This window comes from Numenius arquata, chromosome 2 (assembly GCF_964106895.1).
Source record: "Numenius arquata chromosome 2, bNumArq3.hap1.1, whole genome shotgun sequence".
Lineage (NCBI taxonomy): Eukaryota > Metazoa > Chordata > Aves > Charadriiformes > Scolopacidae > Numenius > Numenius arquata.
In genome coordinates this window covers 58437323-58457307 of record NC_133577.1, presented here as the reverse complement: position 1 = coordinate 58457307, position 19985 = coordinate 58437323, and the positions used below count along the sequence as shown (strand labels likewise).

At 37.4% G+C, this 19985-nt stretch overlaps 1 protein-coding gene across 1 annotated transcript in view; it reads right to left on the bottom strand.

The window, feature by feature from the left end:
* The window catches only part of C2CD5 (C2 calcium dependent domain containing 5), a 73323-nt gene that overhangs the window by 21001 nt on the left and 32337 nt on the right, over positions 1-19985 (bottom strand). Inside the window, exons 13-17 of the mRNA XM_074161658.1 lie at positions 8502-8616; positions 6104-6292; positions 4243-4434; positions 1224-1410; positions 29-193 (exon numbers count right to left, since the gene is read on the bottom strand). Coding sequence (XP_074017759.1) covers positions 29-193; positions 1224-1410; positions 4243-4434; positions 6104-6292; positions 8502-8616 — 848 coding nt within the window. The remainder of the gene's footprint in view (positions 1-28; positions 194-1223; positions 1411-4242; positions 4435-6103; positions 6293-8501; positions 8617-19985) is intronic.

Below are 19985 nucleotides of genomic sequence, written 5' to 3'. Positions count from 1 at the left end.
TCTTTAAGAGTATAAAAGCTTTACTTACTGGAGGATTAATCTCATAAAGTTCCTTGTTTTTCGCTATTGTATCATTTATTTTCTTTTGCATGTGAGATATATGCTGCTCATAGGTGCCATCATTTGGAGTCTTCCCAGCAATCTGAATACCACCAGGTGTTGGCAAAGCTGCTAGATACACACCTGTTGCAGACTTTTAAAAAGTCATTAAGAAAAAAGACAATTACATAAGCATTTACTTCTAATATTTTCATATAAAGTTTTCCAAAATGCCTATGCTATAATGGACAGCATTGTGACATGCACATTACAGCACGATCTCTTCACATACTAAACGGATCTCTCTCTGCTGTTCACTTATGAAAAAAACACTGTTCTTTTAATAAATTCTCTCCTTCTCACAGGTCTTTTCCACGGTGGAGCTCTTAACTTACCTTAAAAGTTCCAAACAAAGTACCAAATAAAATCTCTGTCCTAGTCTATTTTGCACAGGCAAGTGATGGCTTCAAAGATTTAAAACTTGGCCAAACCATTTACAGTATCATCAAAGTTGTGACAATCCTATTTCTACTTGCAGAAAACAGATCACCAGTTCAGAAAAAAGAACATGCAAGCGAGTCAGTGTTACCCAAGCATCCTCTTACACTGATGTAGGAAGAAGTTGCATACTTCACTGTTCTAACCCCACATGACAGAATGAGGTTAGAAAATACTGTTAATGAGTATTTCTTCTCTAAGACACCTGCAAGCTCTCATTTATTTCTTCAGTGCCAACAAAGAAGAGGCGACAGACCATTCTCTTGTTGGCAACTAACTAAAAGATTTATTGAGAAACTTAATTGACCTTATTTGTCATGGAACTGTAATGCAACTTGAGGAGCAGGGATCTCTTTGACAGGACCTTTAAAGAGCACAATCATTTTTCTATAATTTATGCCATTAAACCATTTAAAGTTTCTTTTCCTCTCATTCCCCTTCTAATAATCTTGTCCTCTAACAGAGTTCCAAGATTTCTGAATCTGCTTTTTCTGCTGTTGAAAGACAGTCTGTCCTGATTTGTCAGCAATTTGACACCTCATTCATTCCTTTTCTCACTTCATTTATTCTTAAAATAACATTTTAATATCTCTAGTTACTCTGAGTTTCACAACCCCTGTATGTCTTTCTGTCCTGAAAAAATACTGTAAGAAAGCAAAAGAATCCAAGATTAAAACTGTACTTACTGCCAACCCCATTAGCATATTTTCACCCACAGTGATCTGAATTCTTAGCCCAAACAGAGCATTCATTCCTCTCAGCTTAAGTTTATTCATCAGTTGGGTGTGCACTTCATATTCCATAAATGGCAAGAGATTACTGATAGATGTCGCATTTGCTTCAGCTTGAGCCTTCTTCTTTAGACGGCACAACCTGAGAGAACGAAACAGTGCACGACATCAGCAGATAAACAGTTTTAATGGACTGTTGAAGACTGAATGTGATCGCAGAGTATTTTCATTTTTTTTCCTCATTGTATAACCCAATACAAACAGTTTCTTTTTATTGTATTTTAAAATCCTGTAAAATATTAAATTCCCGTCAGGAAGATAAAGGCAGACTGAGACATTGAGTCTCAGTAAGAAAGATTCGATTTCCATTTTTAATAGGAAACTCCCTATTTATATTAACAATAAAAATGAGTAACATAAAAAGTAAACTTATAAAACAGAACAATACCTCACCTTCAGCAACATTCAAAAAATATTCCCTATCAGAGCAGAACACAAGAATTACAAATACGGTATTTTTGTAAATCACTGAATGAAGTCATGTCTCCTTTCTTAAAACATGCTTAAGGACTGAAACAACAGAAAACATGCTTAAGGACTAAAACAGACAGAAACAACATACATCACATGGGAGTTTTGTCATAATAGTCTGACAGTACCAAATAACTATGCAATGTAAAGAAGTATTTTCTACAAATTCCAGATAACCATCTACTACGTGTTCGGCTAAGCATATTACCGCTCCTATCAGATAGCAGCCATCGTTAAAAATTTGCCCCGCTTACTTCTGTCAAAGCAAATAATGAAGACAAACACAATTTCTTTGCTATTGCAAATTGTCTGGTATTTGTTCAACACCTCCTCACAAAAACAGATTATTTCAAGGGACAGTTACTGCAGCCCTTTTCAACTGAGCCTCAGAACGGATGAGGTGTATTCTTCTAGATTGCTGCAACTGTAAAATAAAATGTCACCGCTTTACAAGAACTCCTCGAGACTGACTGCCTTCTCTGAAAATTCATGTTTTCAGCTTTTCTCCTAGTAAGACCCCAAATGCAAACATCTATTTCCGTTGCTGCAAACCTCTTAAGCACTTCAGGTACAAGCATAGGAAATTACACCTACTGGTAGACCAGTTAGTCAAGGCACACTTTGGAATAAAGGAAAAAAAAAAAAGAGTGCTCTCACCCTCACAGCTCAAACATTAACAAGACTAAAAATATTTATCTTAAACATCTCTGACTATATTACGTTAGTCATATTCCAATCTTCGGACACAGTCCCATCAGCTGAAGTTCAAACCCCACACCAGTGTGATGGCTGCCTACTTCCACTCACAAATTTCCGTTCAAAAAGAATACATGACAACTGTTATGTTTCACACCGATGAACAGGCAACACTTTCTTCTAAGGACCACATTTATTACATGATCAGGAAAACACAGTAATTCACCCAATTGTAACAAGTTGACCTCAAAATCTTTCTAGCTATAGCTTCAGTTCTTTTTCGTTTTTCATTTTATTTAGGGGATGGGAATATTTGAGGAATTATTCTAGATAAAATGGGACATCTGCAAGTGCTCCAGAGACAGATCAGGGACCACTGTGTGACACAAAGCCAACTTACACGACGGTGCTGAACACAGAGCTTAATAATACGGAAAGGAGGGGCACAGAACACGTCTCTACAGTAGCTTCAGTAATTCTCCTCTAGCAGTGGTCAGAGAATGATAATCACAGGATTATAAAAAAAACCTCAGGTGCAGGAGGTTTCCAGTCCAAGCTCCTCTACACAGGCAAAGCAGGGTCAACTCTGAGCTTGGACCACGATGCTCAGAGCTTTATCCAATCAGATCTTGAAATGTCCCCAAAGATGGAGACCGCACAACCTCCTAAGGCAATCTGCTCCTGAATGTCTTCACGGGTAACTAAGTTTTCACTTATATCCACTCTGAATCTCTCTTGCTACAACTTAGGCCCATTATCTCTCACTCTCCCACTGTGTAGCACGGTGAAGACTCTGGCTACGTATGCTCCATAATCTCCTTGTAAGTACTGGCAGGCTGCTGTTACATCCCCCTGAGTCCTCTTCTCCACACTGAAAGTGTCCAGCTTCTCTTCATAGGGCAGGTGCTCCTTACTCCCTTGCTGGCTCTCCACTGAACTTCCTCTAGTTTTCTGATGTCTGCCTTACTCTCAGAGAAAGATAAAACTGGACAGGTATTATATTGGCTGGTCCCACTCACAGGGTGTAACTCGTAAACTTGAAGAGAATGCAGTCCCTCATCCCTTCCACATCATTAAGAGGTTCGACAGGACAGGGCCCACTGCAGAGTCTATTATACTTGTCATGGCCATCCAGGTAGGTCACGAATCATAAACCGCTACCCTCTCAGCCCAACCATCCAACCAGTTATTTATCCATGTAGTTGGCCACCCACACAGACTGTACGTAGCTAACCCTTCCTTCTTTCTCACGTAAACCACTTTATCCCCTTTTCCAAATTCATATACCATAGCATAAACTGGACATAGTCAACAATTCCACAGAAATGTTCAGTTGTGGACATTAGCACAGAATTAACAGGACTGACTTAAACAATTCACTGAGTTTCCAGGGCAACAGCTGTATCCAACCATGTTGGCAGTCCCAAGCAGCAAGTTAAAGCATGACACAGGCAGATAAAATACAGCAATTCCCATAGAATTAAGAAAAAAACCAAACAAACAAAAGAACAAACCAAAAAAACATTTACGAAACATCCATCAAAATGGATACGCTACCAGATGTCCATCAACAGACACGACACAAGGGGAGGAGAAGGTTCTGCTTCTCCTCCTGTACCCCTAGTAACACTGTCATTAAGTCCTAGCAATTCAACATAAAATGTAAAGGTTTGATGACTGAATTTTAGCAACAGGAATTCTTTCAAAGATCTCCAAAACTTCACTAAGAAAATATTTTGATATGTACCTGGCTTGAATAAGACATCCCTTCCCAATAACTATTGCCTCTACGGGAAGATCAATTGTGGTGAAAAGCACATCGGGAACTTTTTGCTTCCTGCAGTTGTAACAGTAAGTGAGGTGAGCAGGGAATGGCATGTTCAATTCATCATATGGTATATGGCAAAATCCACAACCTGGTGGTGAAGCTTCTTCAATCCTAAAAATACATTATGGAGAACACACTTAAAACATCTGCAACTTATTAACAATGATCAGTACATGCACATACATTTGAACACCCACGGATACCTACTTAAATCATACACTGCAGCTATACTCTGCTCCTTTATACCAATGTGACAAGTATACATGTTATGAATTAGAATAAAATTAGGCTGCACAATACTAGCTAAAATGCTAGAAATAAAACTTGCGTTGAAACTTGTTATGCAGGGATCAAGAAAAAGTACATATAAATGACTAACGATTTATATAAACCTAAAACATCACTAAGCTGGCTTTAGGCTATGATGTCTAAATGTAGTCCATGGTACAACAGTTATATAGAGAATTTGCTGTACCAAATACAATGAAAAGTCTCTTTTACATGGATTGTGTCCAAAAACCTACACAAACTTAATGAGCAGAATATAAACAGCAAACCAACCATCCCATTGGAAGCAGCACAATACATATTAACATTGTAAGAAGAATGGCAAGATTATTTCCTAAGATAAGGTATTAGGTAAAACTTTTTATTCACATAGAACACTTAGTCCAACTCCCCCAAAAGAAATATCCAGAAATGACCCCTATAGAAATAGACCAAGGAAAGCATAGGCTAACTGTATCACTTCAAATTTATTCCGTCTCACATAAACAATTCTTCTCAGTTAATTCTGAAGAGATGCTTAAGCAAATCTGACAGATTTGGAACATCAGTTATCATAGATTTTGGCAAATAAATTTTGTTTCAAACATGGCTTTTGTCTGTTTAATTGTTTCACCTTCCTTTGGCATTTCTAATCTATGACAAGACTCTTAGTAGCACCAAAAAGCATATTTTGATAAAAATGCAATTTTTTATTATTATGAACATGACATTTCTTTCTCTCCATCATATAGTGAGCACAGAAACAGGTAATTTTGGTCTGGCTACAGTTTTCAGGTCTATCTACACAAGAAGATGATGGCCTCCTGCTAACAAAGTAAAAGAATAATAAATAATACTATGTTGTCAGGGTTATTATGGAAAAAGTAATGCAAGTGATAAGGTGCAACAAATAGTCTTACTTATGACTACAATAATCCCTCAAAATGACTACCCCAATAAACACATAATTAGATTCACTAATGCATATTGGTAATTTATTATTTTTTCCTCAAAAATAACTGTTTATCACTACTCGTTCTGCAGATTTTACTCGCAAGAGCAGAAACAAAGGGCGAGTTCATGTTTTTCCTTCAGTTTCATGACTTTGTTCATAAACGTCAAGTAAAACATACATCTTTTGTAAAAATCTGGCACCATCTTTATTTTACAACCAAGCTATTTTCCCTCCCATCCAGCTCTTAAATAGTATATAGAGAGCATATATACACATATCATTGCCACAGCAGTTTTTGGCTTACATAATTTATCATACATCTCTCATTTTTTATAGTGTGATATAAAGTTAAGGAAGATACCTGAAGAGCGGCAAAGAAAAAAAACTGAGTTATGATCTGTGGTTAGTAGTCAAATGTGTTACCTTATTCAGACTGTTAGAAATAAAAACAGAATATCTAATTTGGTGCAGAGTTCCATTACTTCTGTTGTTGTTGTTGTTAGTGAAAAGCAGTAAAGTGGTTGGTCCCGCATCCTGCACTGTAACACTGTAACCTACCCTAATAGAGAAGAACTATCTTGGCTCTGAGGAAAAAAATCAACCTCTCCCTTCTCTGACCCTATGGAAAAGAAGCCAGGCTGCCAAGACAACCTTTGTTCCAAACAGCCTTCCATGGTGCCATCCTGAAGAAACCTAGGGTTCAGTACAGCTGCTGTGCCAGACGCGGACAAAATACAGACCTCTTCACTATAAGAGAAAAGAATTACAACAAAGTGAATTCCTACTACTTAGTGTTACTTTTATTTAAAACTATTAGATTAAAAAGCTGGTACAAAAGTCTCAATGAATTCAATATAACTATTAATTTTGTGCATTTGTGCAATTTTATCTATTAAATCTCACAAGCAATCCTCTTCTGGCGTTTAAACCACTGTGTAAGTAAGAGATGCAGAAGTATTGAACAGAAAGACTAAAGAGCTTTGCCCCGTGTCATATATAATATGCTATAACATCACAAAGGCTAACCAGCTTTAAGTGTGGTTTCCAACGCAAAGAAATCCAGCCAACCAAGAAAAGCAAAGAAACATTAAAAAACAAGTTATAATTGTTTACCAATGTAAAATGGAAGCTGAGAGCCTCATCATCTTATAAACATTCACTTTCAAAATGAAGTTACAACACAACACTGACAAGGGTGCTTCTTGGAGGATAAAAAGTAGCGAAACAGTAAAATTTGGCTACGAACAACTACAATATGGTACATACAGCATGTAAAGTAACCGACCATATTCATCACTTAGCAGAGTTAAAGCTCTCAGGAGTGCAAACTATGATCACAGAGCTTTTAATATTTCTGAAATTATCAAACAAATAAATCTCTAACATTCAGTACTTAAAATACTATATTGGAAAAAATGTGAAGGAAAGTTTTTCCACATTTTCCAGATTGATACACGTGCCTTTTTTCTTTGTTGTTTCTCTTTCCAGCATAATTTTTCTTATATAACATGTCTGGCAGACCAGTACTTACAGACGGAGCCTTGCTCCTTAAGCACAGAATAAAGCTGAGCCGGCAAGTAAGCGTGGGAATGCTAATAAACTATTTTATCAGTGATCAATTACTAGCACAGCAAGTTCCTTAAGAAAAATGCAAGTGTGAAATAACCCAATAACTGACTGCCTATTTATACTTTGTAAATTCTTTTCCCCATAGTTAAGTCAATATATTTGGTGGGGTTTTTTTGTTGTTTTTTTTTTCACCTGTAGCGAAGAAAATCATGGGAAGGAGCAAGAGATGTGAAATAATCAATGCTGTGGCTTTCAGACTGATTATTTCTGGTTATCTTACTACTTTACCAACAGATGGTGTGCACTAATGGAAGCACTGTGTAACTCTGTATTTCCTTCTTCAACTTCTCAATTGCAAAGTAAAATGAAACTTCTTTTTCCAACTTCCCTCTTTAAAAAAGCAATTCCTTAGTGCTTTTTCTATTTAGGCAAAATCAGCTTGACAGAATATAAGTTCAGATGTCTGAGTTTGCTTCAGTTACTTTCCTAAAGCAATCCAAAACAGAGTACTACTCTGGTATCAATCAGACACACTAAGCCCCAGGAGGAGCTCTTCAGAGATTACTTTCTGGAGCTGAAGACAGACACCACTTTTCCTGGGCCAGAAAGAGAGAAGGATGAGTAATTAGATGAATCCCAAATTATTTCTCCCTATCTCCAAGCCTCTCGCGAGGTTTGTTATTAAGCCACCAAAATACACGAGATCGGAATTCTCTTAGTCAAAGGGAATACAGTAAGACACAGGAGTTTTGGCCTGAATAGAATGCAGGTCTGGGGGATTTAACCTCAAAAATACTACTGCAGAGCTGCAGTTTAGTATGTTAAATACTACTGTAGGACTGAAAGATAAAAGTAATGACACGCATTTTCCAGAAAGAAATACAGAACTTTTATACTTAAAGTATTCTAGATCTATGAGGCAGCATATTCTCCTTTAACTTACAATTAATGCACTCCTAGTAAAGAACTTAGTGCCTTAAGTTTGAAGTTTACCATTTAAGTACTGGTCTGCCAGTTGTTACTCCATAATGAAACTAAAATACATATACTTTTAGGAAATCTTAACTATTTAGGTTGACTAGGTTTAGAAAAATTCATAGATAAATTAATATTATTACTACAAAAGCAAATACATAGGTTTAAATTTATTTTAAAAAATAAAAACTGTAACGTTCATTAGAAAAAACTTAAAACCCAATAAAAACCAAAACATACTAAAAAATAAAAGCACAGTACTGAAATCTTAGAAAGTTACTTTAACGAACTCTCTGAAGTAGGTATACTAGACAGTACTAACAACTGTGTTGAAATAGTTAATTTTTAATCCACTGAAGAGGAAATAAATTTTCTGTGGCATTTTGAAAATCAAATCATCATCATGATTTACCAAATGCTAGTTGATTCACTGTAGCCCACTACAGCATGACAACCCAATGCCTTGGCATGGGATTTTATTTCTTGTCTGATTTCTGCCCACCATGCATCTCGTGTCTCTGGTTCATCTGAAAGACAAAGTATAAATCAGTTCACTATTCTGCACTATGTCAACATAAAGCTTCATGCAATTAATCTGAAAAGTTGAATTTTTCATATTCAAGTGTTTTGTTGTATCTGGACACTTTTTATTTCCTAGCTAGCACACTTCAAGCAAACGCTAACGGGGCTTTTTCATTAACTTTCTTGTTTATCACCCATGTGAACAGGTTCTGACAAATTACTGCATTCTTGTTGTTGTCCATATGACAGATAATGATACCAAAATACTGTAGATACTGTTCCAATCTCTACCTACTTGAAGACCACACTGTCAATTTCCAACAACATGAGAGCAGTGTCTAACTTGCAGCAAAGCATCACATATGATCTGTAATAATGAAAAACTAGTAGTAATGAAGCAGTATTTGTAGTAATAAAGTAATATTTTACTTTGGTATACACTTGATAACTTTGAAATAACCTCAACAGTTTTTCCTACTGCAAGCAGTTTTCTCTGTTAACCAGATTTTAAAAAATATTTGTTCAAGACTGTATCACTAATCAAATACACAGCTCTGTGGTCCTTTCACAACTTCTAACTTTGAGAAGCCATAGGTATTTGGAACTACTTCTAGATTAACAACATTTAGAAGTACAAGATATATGTTGACCATGTATTTGTTGATGCTTTTTTGCTTCAGTATCCTGGCAACTGCACCTTCTTCCTCCTCCTCCCCCCAGATGGATTCAAATTCCCTTTTTTGTCTTTGAGGTTATATGTTAAAATGTATCCTACCTGCTTTTCTTGAATACTACATTAAAAACGCAAAAAAGAGTGCTACTAGAATAAGTTTATGCAATTCATTTAACTGTTCAGCAATTAGTTTCCCAGAACTAAAGTTTGTCTCACAAGCTTTTTACATATCAAGACAAATATTGTTGTTTACAATTTAGTTTGTCAACTGTTTCTTCTTTCAAAATGGCTTACCTGTACCAATGACCTTAGCTGAAAACTACGTTAATTGTTGATACATAAAATAAGAGGAAAAACAACAACAAGCAAGAGGCACTCAGATGCTATAAAGCGTTCTGTCTAGATAGTTCCTTACACAATTTTCCTGAAATCAACTGAACTTCGCACAGATAGAAACTTCTAGCCATTGAGAGCTCCTTGCTGAATCGTAATTTAAAATATCAATGTCCGAACTTGAGACTCATTTGGAACCAATTTTGTACTATCAGGAATATTTATAAATATAGTGTATGATAATTATATCATACACTAGGTTCTCTGACAACATGACAAACAAAAATGAAAGATGCAGATATACACATATTTTGAAATTTACTGAAACAAAAATATTGTACAGCAAGATGTATTCATTCATGAATTTACCTCAACTCTTCGTTTAGAACTAGGCTTTCAGCTTTCTAAAATAAACTGATGACCATTTTCTAATTAAAAAATGAGCACAGAGGTATGTATATTCAACTATACCTAACTTCAGATGCTAATGCTTGTGTAACTCATGGCATTGTACTGACTAACAGCAGCCTTGGATGTCCAGACTGAAGTTTATCCAACCTTTGATTTAAGAAATTAACACTGAACAGAAAAAAAAACCAAACCCTACAGTGATAGTTCTTAGGAAGTTTTTCCACGATCAAGACAAAAATATACACATTAAGACACAAAACAGACTAAGGATTTTCATGAGCTGTATCAATTATGTTCCATCATGTCTGAGTTTGCCTTCAGCGGGTTTCAATGAATTAACTGCGGAATCGTGAGGCACGGCAATTTGCCGCCTCTTAACATGAAAACAATTTAAACACTTTGACTGACTGGGAAAAATCAAATGCTTGAGATGATACACAGTAATCCTGACTCAGATGGTTGAATTATCTGCTAGAAAGGTCTCACGCTTTTCAGCTTTCAAGAGCTGAGATCACAGAGAAATAACCCATAGGGCTGGAGTTCCCAAGCCGAGCCATGGGAACCGCTGGTAGTACCCATACAGGAAAGGGGGAGGCGAAATGTCTTCTCTTTCGCATACGCAGCTCTGAACAGGGGCTGTGATTGCTGCCACCAGTTAATGGCAGTAGCGGTAGGTGAAAGGAGCAATTTTGGAAATCCATTTTAAGGCAAAAGCAACAACATCTGACAAAATACAGAGCTGCATGGGAGATGAGACCACCAGCACATTCTGTGAATGTTATCACTAACTCTTCATGGTGGAAGGGACAGGGATCTTGGCAGCAACTCCTCCTTCCCCGGCCAATCATGGACAAAAAGACCGCTTATCAACGTGTGTTTCTCTCCTTAACAGGAAAGTGTAAGTAGTAGGAAAAGTGGTTCACTGACTATGCAGAACAATTCTTCCTCAATTAGACTTGATCACAGACAGCCGGCTATAAATAATGACTGATCAGCCACACAGATTTTTGTAATTCACAGAAAAATGCCTGCAAAGGAGAAGGAACCTTTTTCTAGACATAAGCAAAGATAAAAAAGCCAATTTTTCTAAACCATCGCTTTTCACACCTTTAGGTACCATTTGGCAAAAGCTGCTCCTACTTGTCACCCATGACCTTTCTATGACAAGAAGTGCAAGAAAATGTGAAGCCATGACAAAGGAGATGAAAGTGAGCAACAGGTGAAGTGACTGGGGATGAACAGGGAAAGTGCTGTGGAATAAAGATTAGAAATAAGAACATAACACTGAAAAGGTATGTAGCCACAGTAAAAACTGAAACAGAATGAAATCTTGAAAGGGAATGGATATGCTTAAGGGAACAGAAAAGGTAGAAATAGTGACGGGTCCCAAACTCTATGCAAACATTTTAACTTTCCTCCACAGGAATTTATAGTTTAAATTTGAGTTTAGGAACAAGTTCCTAAGAGAGTTAACACAATTTTCTCACCTAACTTATCTACAAGAACGCCTTATGGTAAGGGAAAGCACATATTATTGTAAGGTTGCAACACTATGTCTTACTAAAGCAACATTTAACCCTTAACTCTGAAAATCTGCTCAACATCAAAATTAACAAAACCATTAACCGCAGTAATATATTGGATCATTTTCATTCTTATTAGAGATAAGAACAGTTTTCCAGCCATTGTCTTCAGTGTTAACAGGATCAGGCCCAATATCTTTCAAAAAAGTCAAAAAAAATCTTATTGCACAAGTTCAAAAATTTCTATACGAGTCATGCATAAACAAGTGTTTGTAAAGAAGACTGGGTCCTCTGCTTATGACATTTAATTGAGTATTTTTTCTTCCAGAAAGAGGCCAAAAATACGAAGCAGTATCTTTATATATAAATACTGTACATTCACAGTTTACATGAACTTACCTTTGCATATTAAAACACAAAATGATTGTCTACAATTAAAATCAAACACCATGACATTGCAATAATAAATTGATACAAAACACTGAATGCAGTGCAATGTGTAGCATTCATATTCTTCTGACAAATATTTTCACAAGCAGCCTTTTTTGACACATGAGCCACACAATTTCACACGGGGATGCCATTGTAGCATTTACAAGTTTAGTAAAGCTAAGGATTTACATAAACAATTAGAGGAGTTAGGGAAGCAGGATGGCATGTGTCCAGTACACTCCGTGAGAGTGTCTGTTGTTGTTTTTTTCGCTAAGGCAAAAGCTTAAGAACTAAGGGTTTGCAAAGCAGATTCAGCAGACAGTAGCCAGAAACGGTGGGTATTTTGGCGCATGCTTGGATCGGGTGACAGTACAGACTGAAAACTATGGCAGCTCACTGAAATGGTTACAGAAAGTAATGGCCCTGGATTCTAGGTGGAAGCAAAAAGGCAAGCATACATAGCACTCAATCACAAGCTTTTCTAGCAAATCTACTGAGTAGTTTATAGCAAGGTTTATCTACAACTTCAAGCAAAAAAGTTTGCAAAAATTACACTGAGCCCTTTATTGGAAACCAAAGACTGAATATTAAAGCTACTTTTATTCATATTTCAAAATTGGCATGATATTTATAACAAAGTGGAAGCAAAGCACACTTTTTCTAGAGTTGAGGACTTGAGAAACAATGTCAACAGTACAGTATTCTATAAAAATCGTGCCAACTCAGACCTCTTCCAATTGAAACTTTCCAAACTATTTTATTAAACAGCTTTAGAAGATACAAACAGCACCATATTTATTTTGTACCCTAAATGTTTGAGTCAGAACTTCTATCCACCACCGATTCACCTATCTTTCAAAATACGACATTGACTTCTATGAGGCTGTGTTGTCAACAGGACAACATCCCGTCCAAGTCTTTCACCTGGAGATAATCCTGGCCACGATCAACACTTTCTGATTCATAAGAGGCAACGCCTTTCCAAAGTTACTTGCTAGAGATTCGCTTGTACAGGACCTTTCAAGATTTAGCCAGAATCTGCTTTATGATAGGACTATACAGGTTTTCAAAAATTGAAGAAAAATTAATGAGAATGGTCTCTTGATTACACAGATCATACTCAGGAGTTACTGTATTAAAGCTGAATCTCTATAGACACCTTGAGACAATTACTCTGAAGTAGGAACTGTATGATCCATTTCAACCTATTTTAATATTGTATAATTTCGCATTTATTTTATATCTTAATGTTTTGAAATGAGGAGGACAATAATACTACTAAAGTTTTCACAATCTACAAATAACTCACTGTTCTACTGTCTCAAAAATGGCAATGAAGACACCAATAATATTCCTTCAAATTCAATCTTTGAGTCTTTCACTAGGCAGAGTCACTATCGCACATTCCTTATCCCCTTATTCTTCTATCTTCTTTATTAAAACCTATTAATCAGCTTATACAGAAAAAAGTGGGGGATTTTTTGGTAGGGTTGTTTGGTCGGGTTTTTTTGTGGGTTTCCTTTTTTTTGTTTGATTGCTTCCATTTTTTTAAGAAACAAGTTTGTTAGGTTTACAAGCACCCTTCCCTGGACCTTGAAGTTTAATTTAATCCTCTCCGGTTACCCCAAAAAAATTGAAGTTTCCTATCATCTTTCTAAAATATTTAACAATTAAATAAATGTACAAGAACCCAAATCCTCTTAGCTGTAAAGTTTAAACACAAAACTCGGGTGGCAAATAACTAAACCTACAACAGACTAACCCAAAATTTCAAAAGATTTTTCAAAGGCACTCCATCCTTTTCTAAAAATTACTCCTTATATTCATCTTTAAGACTAAAAGATGTGAAAATGATAACTTTGCTTATGACACGGAAACTGAAGAAGGTAGATTATTGGGATTTATCAAATGATAACTGAGATGCACTAAACCAGTAGAAAACAGTGCAACCACACAACCAAAGAGAACAGGTACACTTACTCCTCCAAAGCTTAAAATACAGACAAAACATCCAGCCTGAACAGCAGCATTGAATCAGTGCTTTTCTGCCAGATGAGGTCAGAGAGCACGTTATCTCACTTCTCAAGCCCAAACTAAATGAGCAAAAAAGCAGATTTAAGTTTGGATGTTGAAGAAATCCTTCAATTACTAAAGAAACAATTTTAAGAACATTCAGGATTAAAATTGCATCCAGCTTTCATGCATCTACAGGATGAGATATTTCAGCTGCCTGATTGAACACAAAAACATTCATTTGCAGGGCTACTTTTCTATTGGGTCAGTCAGACCAAATCAATACATGACTACTACTGTCCCGCATGACATCCTGGTCTCAAAATTGGAGAGACATGGATTTCATGGATGGACCACTCGGTGGATAAGGAACTGGCTGAATGGCCGCACTCAAAGGATTGTGGTCAATGGTTCAATGTCCAATTGGCGGCCAGTGACCAGTGGTGTTCCTCAGGGGTTGGTACTGGGACCAGTGCCGTGCAACATCTTTGTCGGAGACATGGATGGTGGGACAGAGTGCACCCTCAGCAAGTTTGCCGACGACACCAAGCTCGGTGGCATGGTTGACATGCTGGGGGGAAGGGATGCCATCCAGAGGGACCTGGACAGGCTTGAGAGGTGGGCCCGTGCAAACGGCATGAAGTTCAACCAGGCCAAGCGCAAGGTCCTGCACCTGGGACGTGGCAATCCCAGGCACAAATACAGGTTGGGCAGAGAATGGCTAGAGAGCAGCCCTGAGGAGAAGGACTTGGGGGTGTTGGTGGATGAGAAGCTCAACATGAGCCGGCAATGTGCACTGGCAGCCCAGAAAGCCAACCCCATCCTGGGCTGCATCAAGAGAAGTGTGGCCAGCAGGTCGCAGGAGGCGATTCTACCCCTCTACTCTGCGCTCGTGAGACCCCACCTGGAGTACTGTGTCCAGCTTTGGAGTCCTCAACACAGGAAGGACATGGACCTGTTGGAACGGGTCCAGCGGAGGGCCACGAAGATGATCAGAGGGATGGAGCACCTCCCCTATGGAGACAGGCTGAGAGAGCTGGGGTTGTTCAGCCTGGAGAAGAGAAGGCTCCGGGGAAACCTCACAGCAGCCTTCCAATATCTGAAGGGAGCCTACAGGAGAGCCGGAGAGGGACTCTTTGTCAGGAGAGGTAGTGACAGGACAAGGGGTAATGGTTTTAAATTGGAAGAGGGGAGATTTAGATTAGATCTTAGGAGGAAATTCTTTCCTGTGAGGGCGGTGAGGCACTGGAACAGGTTGCCCAGGGAAGTTGTGGATGCCCCATCCCTGGAAGTGTTCAAGGCCAGGCTGGATGGGGCTTGGAGCAACCTGCTCTGGTGGAGGTGTCCCTGCCCATGGTGGGGCGGTTGGAACTCGATGATCTTTAAGGTCCCTTCCAACTCTAACCATTCTATGATTCTATGACCACTACATGACTGCAAGAGCACGTGGCAGAAATCATACAGAAAAGCAGCATCGTTCCTTTTAGTCCCAGCTCAGTACTGAGGAGTGTTACCTTTAATACCACGATACACCCCAAGAAGGAGAAGCAGCAAAGTGCTCCCCTTAGTAACATTCCCATCAAAACTCCTGAATTCTTTTCTTATATTCCGAATTCCATGAAAAAGAAAAAAAAACAACTTACATCACTGCTAGCAGACTAGAGAATACCCTGTTTTTTCTTAAATACTAAAATAGCTTTTCTTAAATACTCCAGAGCTTCTGTATCTCTGATACTGGTGAATGTATTTGTAATTCAGACAAAAACATACGGAATTATACTTCCATAAAGGAATTTTAAAATGGATCAGGAGATGTTTTCACCTACCTCACCGCTAAAAGGGAATTATAAAAATCCTACTTTCACTTTGGGAACCCTACTTTAACTTCCAATCAGCTAACTCTCTCAGCCGTACATTCCTGAACAACTTTATACTCTCAGCATCCCCAACAGCATGCCTTGAGGTGTCTCCCTGCATTTATTCCTCATCTCAAGTAAATATTCCTTGGAACAATTTAAATGCTCGGATACCTAAGATTAGCATCTTGTAAGCCTTATGACTGACATCGCTACACACAAGTATTTTGTACAGTCCACCACGACATAACATCTGTGACCTAAACTAATTCAATGTTGTAAATCTAAACAGAATGTCCCAGATGAAAAAAAAGAGAGTAACTACTTGGATTTTCACACTGGAAAAAGCAAACCTCCACTGTTCTACACTTTGTCTCAGTCACACATTGCAAGTTATATATGTAATTGATCTTAGGAACAATGCGAGAATCACTTTGACAGACTACAGCATAATTTAACCTTTTCTAAATATTAAAAGTAATCTTTGAGGCAATAGTTTTCCATGAACTGGTTCAACAAAATCTGCTGCAAATACCAACAAGCATTAACTACACAGCCATAACAGTAATATATCCTATAACTTTTGCTTTTACTCATAGATGAAGGTCTGATAGGAACAACACAAGCAGCAAAAAAGTACCATCTTTAAAAAAATAATAATAATAACCCTGCGATAATACCAAAACTGCAGTAATAATTTAATTTATAGCTAAAGGAAACCACCATGTGATACAACTAAAAAACAAATGCTGTATCTTTTGATTTTAGTTTAGAACACAAAAAAAAAATGCTCAGTGTTTTTATATGTACATATTAAAAAATAAACTATTAAGATAACACTTAAAAAATAAAGGTTTAACCTTTACTATACTTCCTTAGAATTATAAAAGTTCAAAAGTACTGCCCAGACACAACAAAATGTTGGAAATTGATTTGTCTCTGGAAAATCAGTGTGCCAGGCGTAAACATGTAACTTTGTCACCCCAGCTTTTAGTTATTATTTCAATCATTCCTCCTATAATGGTGAAGTCCTCACAGCTGTGCATAAGGTTCCTCTAATCATAAGTGGGACATTAAAGAAGATATAGGAACCTGTTTTCATTCATTACAGTATTACCCAATTACAGAAACAAGGGCAAGGTTTGCCACTTTGAAGAGCTGCTAGGTAATAAAGAAACTACTTATTCTATCTTGTATCTCTCTGTTGCTTTCTCATCCTGACACAATAAATATTTTAGAACATGAGCAATCTTCAGATGACAGCAACAAAGGGGCTATTACGCAAAGCTGGAAATGCTATGCTGTCGTCTTAAAGCACATTTTATCTATTTTATAACTAGTATCACAAAATGAACTACAAGTATGATTTAAAGCTTTAAACAAGCCACCCTAGCTGGAACCTTAAAACAAGCAACAATAACACTAATTTATCTAACACAGTCCTTGAAAGAAACATACAGAATTTTAAACACACGAAAAATTTCTCTCTCAATACACAGAGTCAAATGTTCAGACAAGACTGCCGCTGTCTTGTTGAGCGCCACGCAGACTATCTGCCTCACTGCACAGCTGCAGACACGGGATGGCATTAGCCTCAGGCTTTTACTTGTTACACTCACAGAACCTCTGCATTCATTACTTCTGTGCACTCACAACCGTTTATTTTGTTTGAAAACAAACTAGTCAGGCAAAGCCCCTCTGAACTTCTGCATCCAAGGAGCCTTTCCTACGCTGCCTTTTGGAGTGAGTTCAGGATCTGAATGAGAGACCACATTTAGAAAGACCAAAAATGCAAAGCTTAAAAAAACCCACTGAAAATACTAGTGCAAAAGGTCAAAGACAAACCGCGCCATCTAACAGATCCAAAGTGCAAACTGAATCAGAAAAAGAAAAATTAACTGTGGTATTTCCTTATAAGAAACATGGCACGTTGAGGAACTTCAGTCTTAGTACTGAGAAGGAGAAGCTCTTGTGCCTAATTCAGCTCAGATCACCTTATCCATTAACATTTACCCAGAGTCATTTCTAAAATCCTGTTACGGCTAGTCAGAACTAGTGTTATCTGCTATTTTCCTACAACGGTGCCTGTAGACATTGTACAAGGATGGGTTTACCTTTAATTCTGTAGTAGTTAGGAAAGTGTCCTTTCAACTAGAATCACTCTAGTTCTGTTCTAACAGTAATATAGATTGAACCAGGCAAGAAGCTTTATGACTCCATCTTTGCAAAGTGACACATCATAAGCCTGAAAAAACTCGTTTTAATCCATGAAGGAAATTATATCAAGATAATAGTTTTAGTCAAGCCCCATATTTTGAAATTAGGAAGAGTTATGTGCAAGAATAACAATTTTCTACACGACCAAAGTTGTCTCTCTTACATACTATCACTTCTAAAGCAAATTGTAGTGGTGCAATAAGCAACAGCTTTATTGGAGCATTTGTGTGGTGAGAAGACTATGATGGCTTTCACACCAGAAGCCAAGTTTCAGGGAGACTTTTAAATCAATATGAACAGATTAAATATCATTACTTACTATCAGGCAAAGAATTCTAAAACAAGGATTTTAAATGCCAAGTTCATTAACTTATGAATCTCTAGAACTCAGGAATACTATTCTATAATCACTGACAGGGACCACCCTTTGCTCAGTTACATAAATACTACTTTTGGCACAGCCCCAAAGAAAATTATTTCATCTGCTGCAAAAAGAATATTCAAACACTGTTCACATTAACCATAAAAACCACTTAGGAATATTCACTCTGGAAAGACTGAAGAAAAGTAGAGTAAAATATTACTGGAAAACATCACACCCCTGACTCTGTTCAGCAAAGCCTCTGACAACTGCCTTAACCTCCCATTATCCCATCACCACACACTGATAGACAAGAAGTCAACATGGAAATTCTCCAAGAAAAGGCGAGAGGTCAAGCTTAAAATGGTTCTACTAGTTTCCTACCAGTTCTGAAGGCACTCAAACGCTAACAAAAACATTCTGACATTTTCTACTGTGTTATTACAAGTATGCCACATTTACACCCCAGACAGCAGTATGAAATGTAATTTGCACATCCATTTTACGTTTGCATTTCTGTGAAACAAAAGCATTCAGCTACAGAACAAAAACATATTCAAGCTTTCCTCTTGCATTTCCTTATATCCAAAGCTAGAGTTCTGGAGAATTTCACCCTCCATCAGCAGATCTGGGTATCACACAAGGAGCTCAGGAGATCCTTAGGAATTTTATTAACAATCTTTTCTCCTTCCATGTTTCTGACTACTGGAGCTGAAGAATCACTGCCGAAGCAGCAACCTGAATGAGGAGTTTAAAAATGTAAAATGTATAAGGCGTAAAAATGTAATTATGTGGGAACACTATATGTAAGTGCTATGAAACAGTCACACACAAACAGTCACACGCAAAAGCAGTCTCTATTTGACAAGTTCCTTGCACTCCCTAAGGAACCTTTCTTCTCTGTATTTAAACTCAGGGAGAAACTGTAACAAAGATCCAGCCTTCTGGATCCAGGATTCCTTTCACGTTTTTGTATTTACATTACAACTTTAACATCCTTTTTCAGAGAAAGCACCAGAGTATTTCTTCCACCGTATTATGTGCCCTCCTTTCTATGAATTTGTCTCTCGACTTTTATTTTGCAGATTCATCTCGATCATCACCTTTTCGTAATTTTACAAACAGTTAAACGTTTTTGTCATTAAACTATTTGCAACTCCCTGATGTTTAAGGAGCTTCCTTTCCACTCATCAAATAAAGTCAGTCTTTACTTCCACGTTCGATTTTCAAGCATCTTCAAATTCCTGACTTTTCACCACCATTAGATGGTCCCGTTGTATCTTCCACACTCATTAAACAAGCCTCCCTGCCACTGGCAAAAAAAAAAAAATTAAAAAAAAAAAAAAATATTCTTCTATGGTACACAGGTTACTAGCAAGCTTAAATGAAGCCTGAACATTTTCAAAAAGGAAAATAATTTTAGCCTACTTATGATTATGATTACTTTCTTGTTAACGTGAACGTAATGTAAAGATGTTTTCCTTACGCTGTATAAATCCCTGCTCTCCTTCAGGCCAGTTACTAGCCAGCAGTGACAGAGTAGGCTATAAAGCTC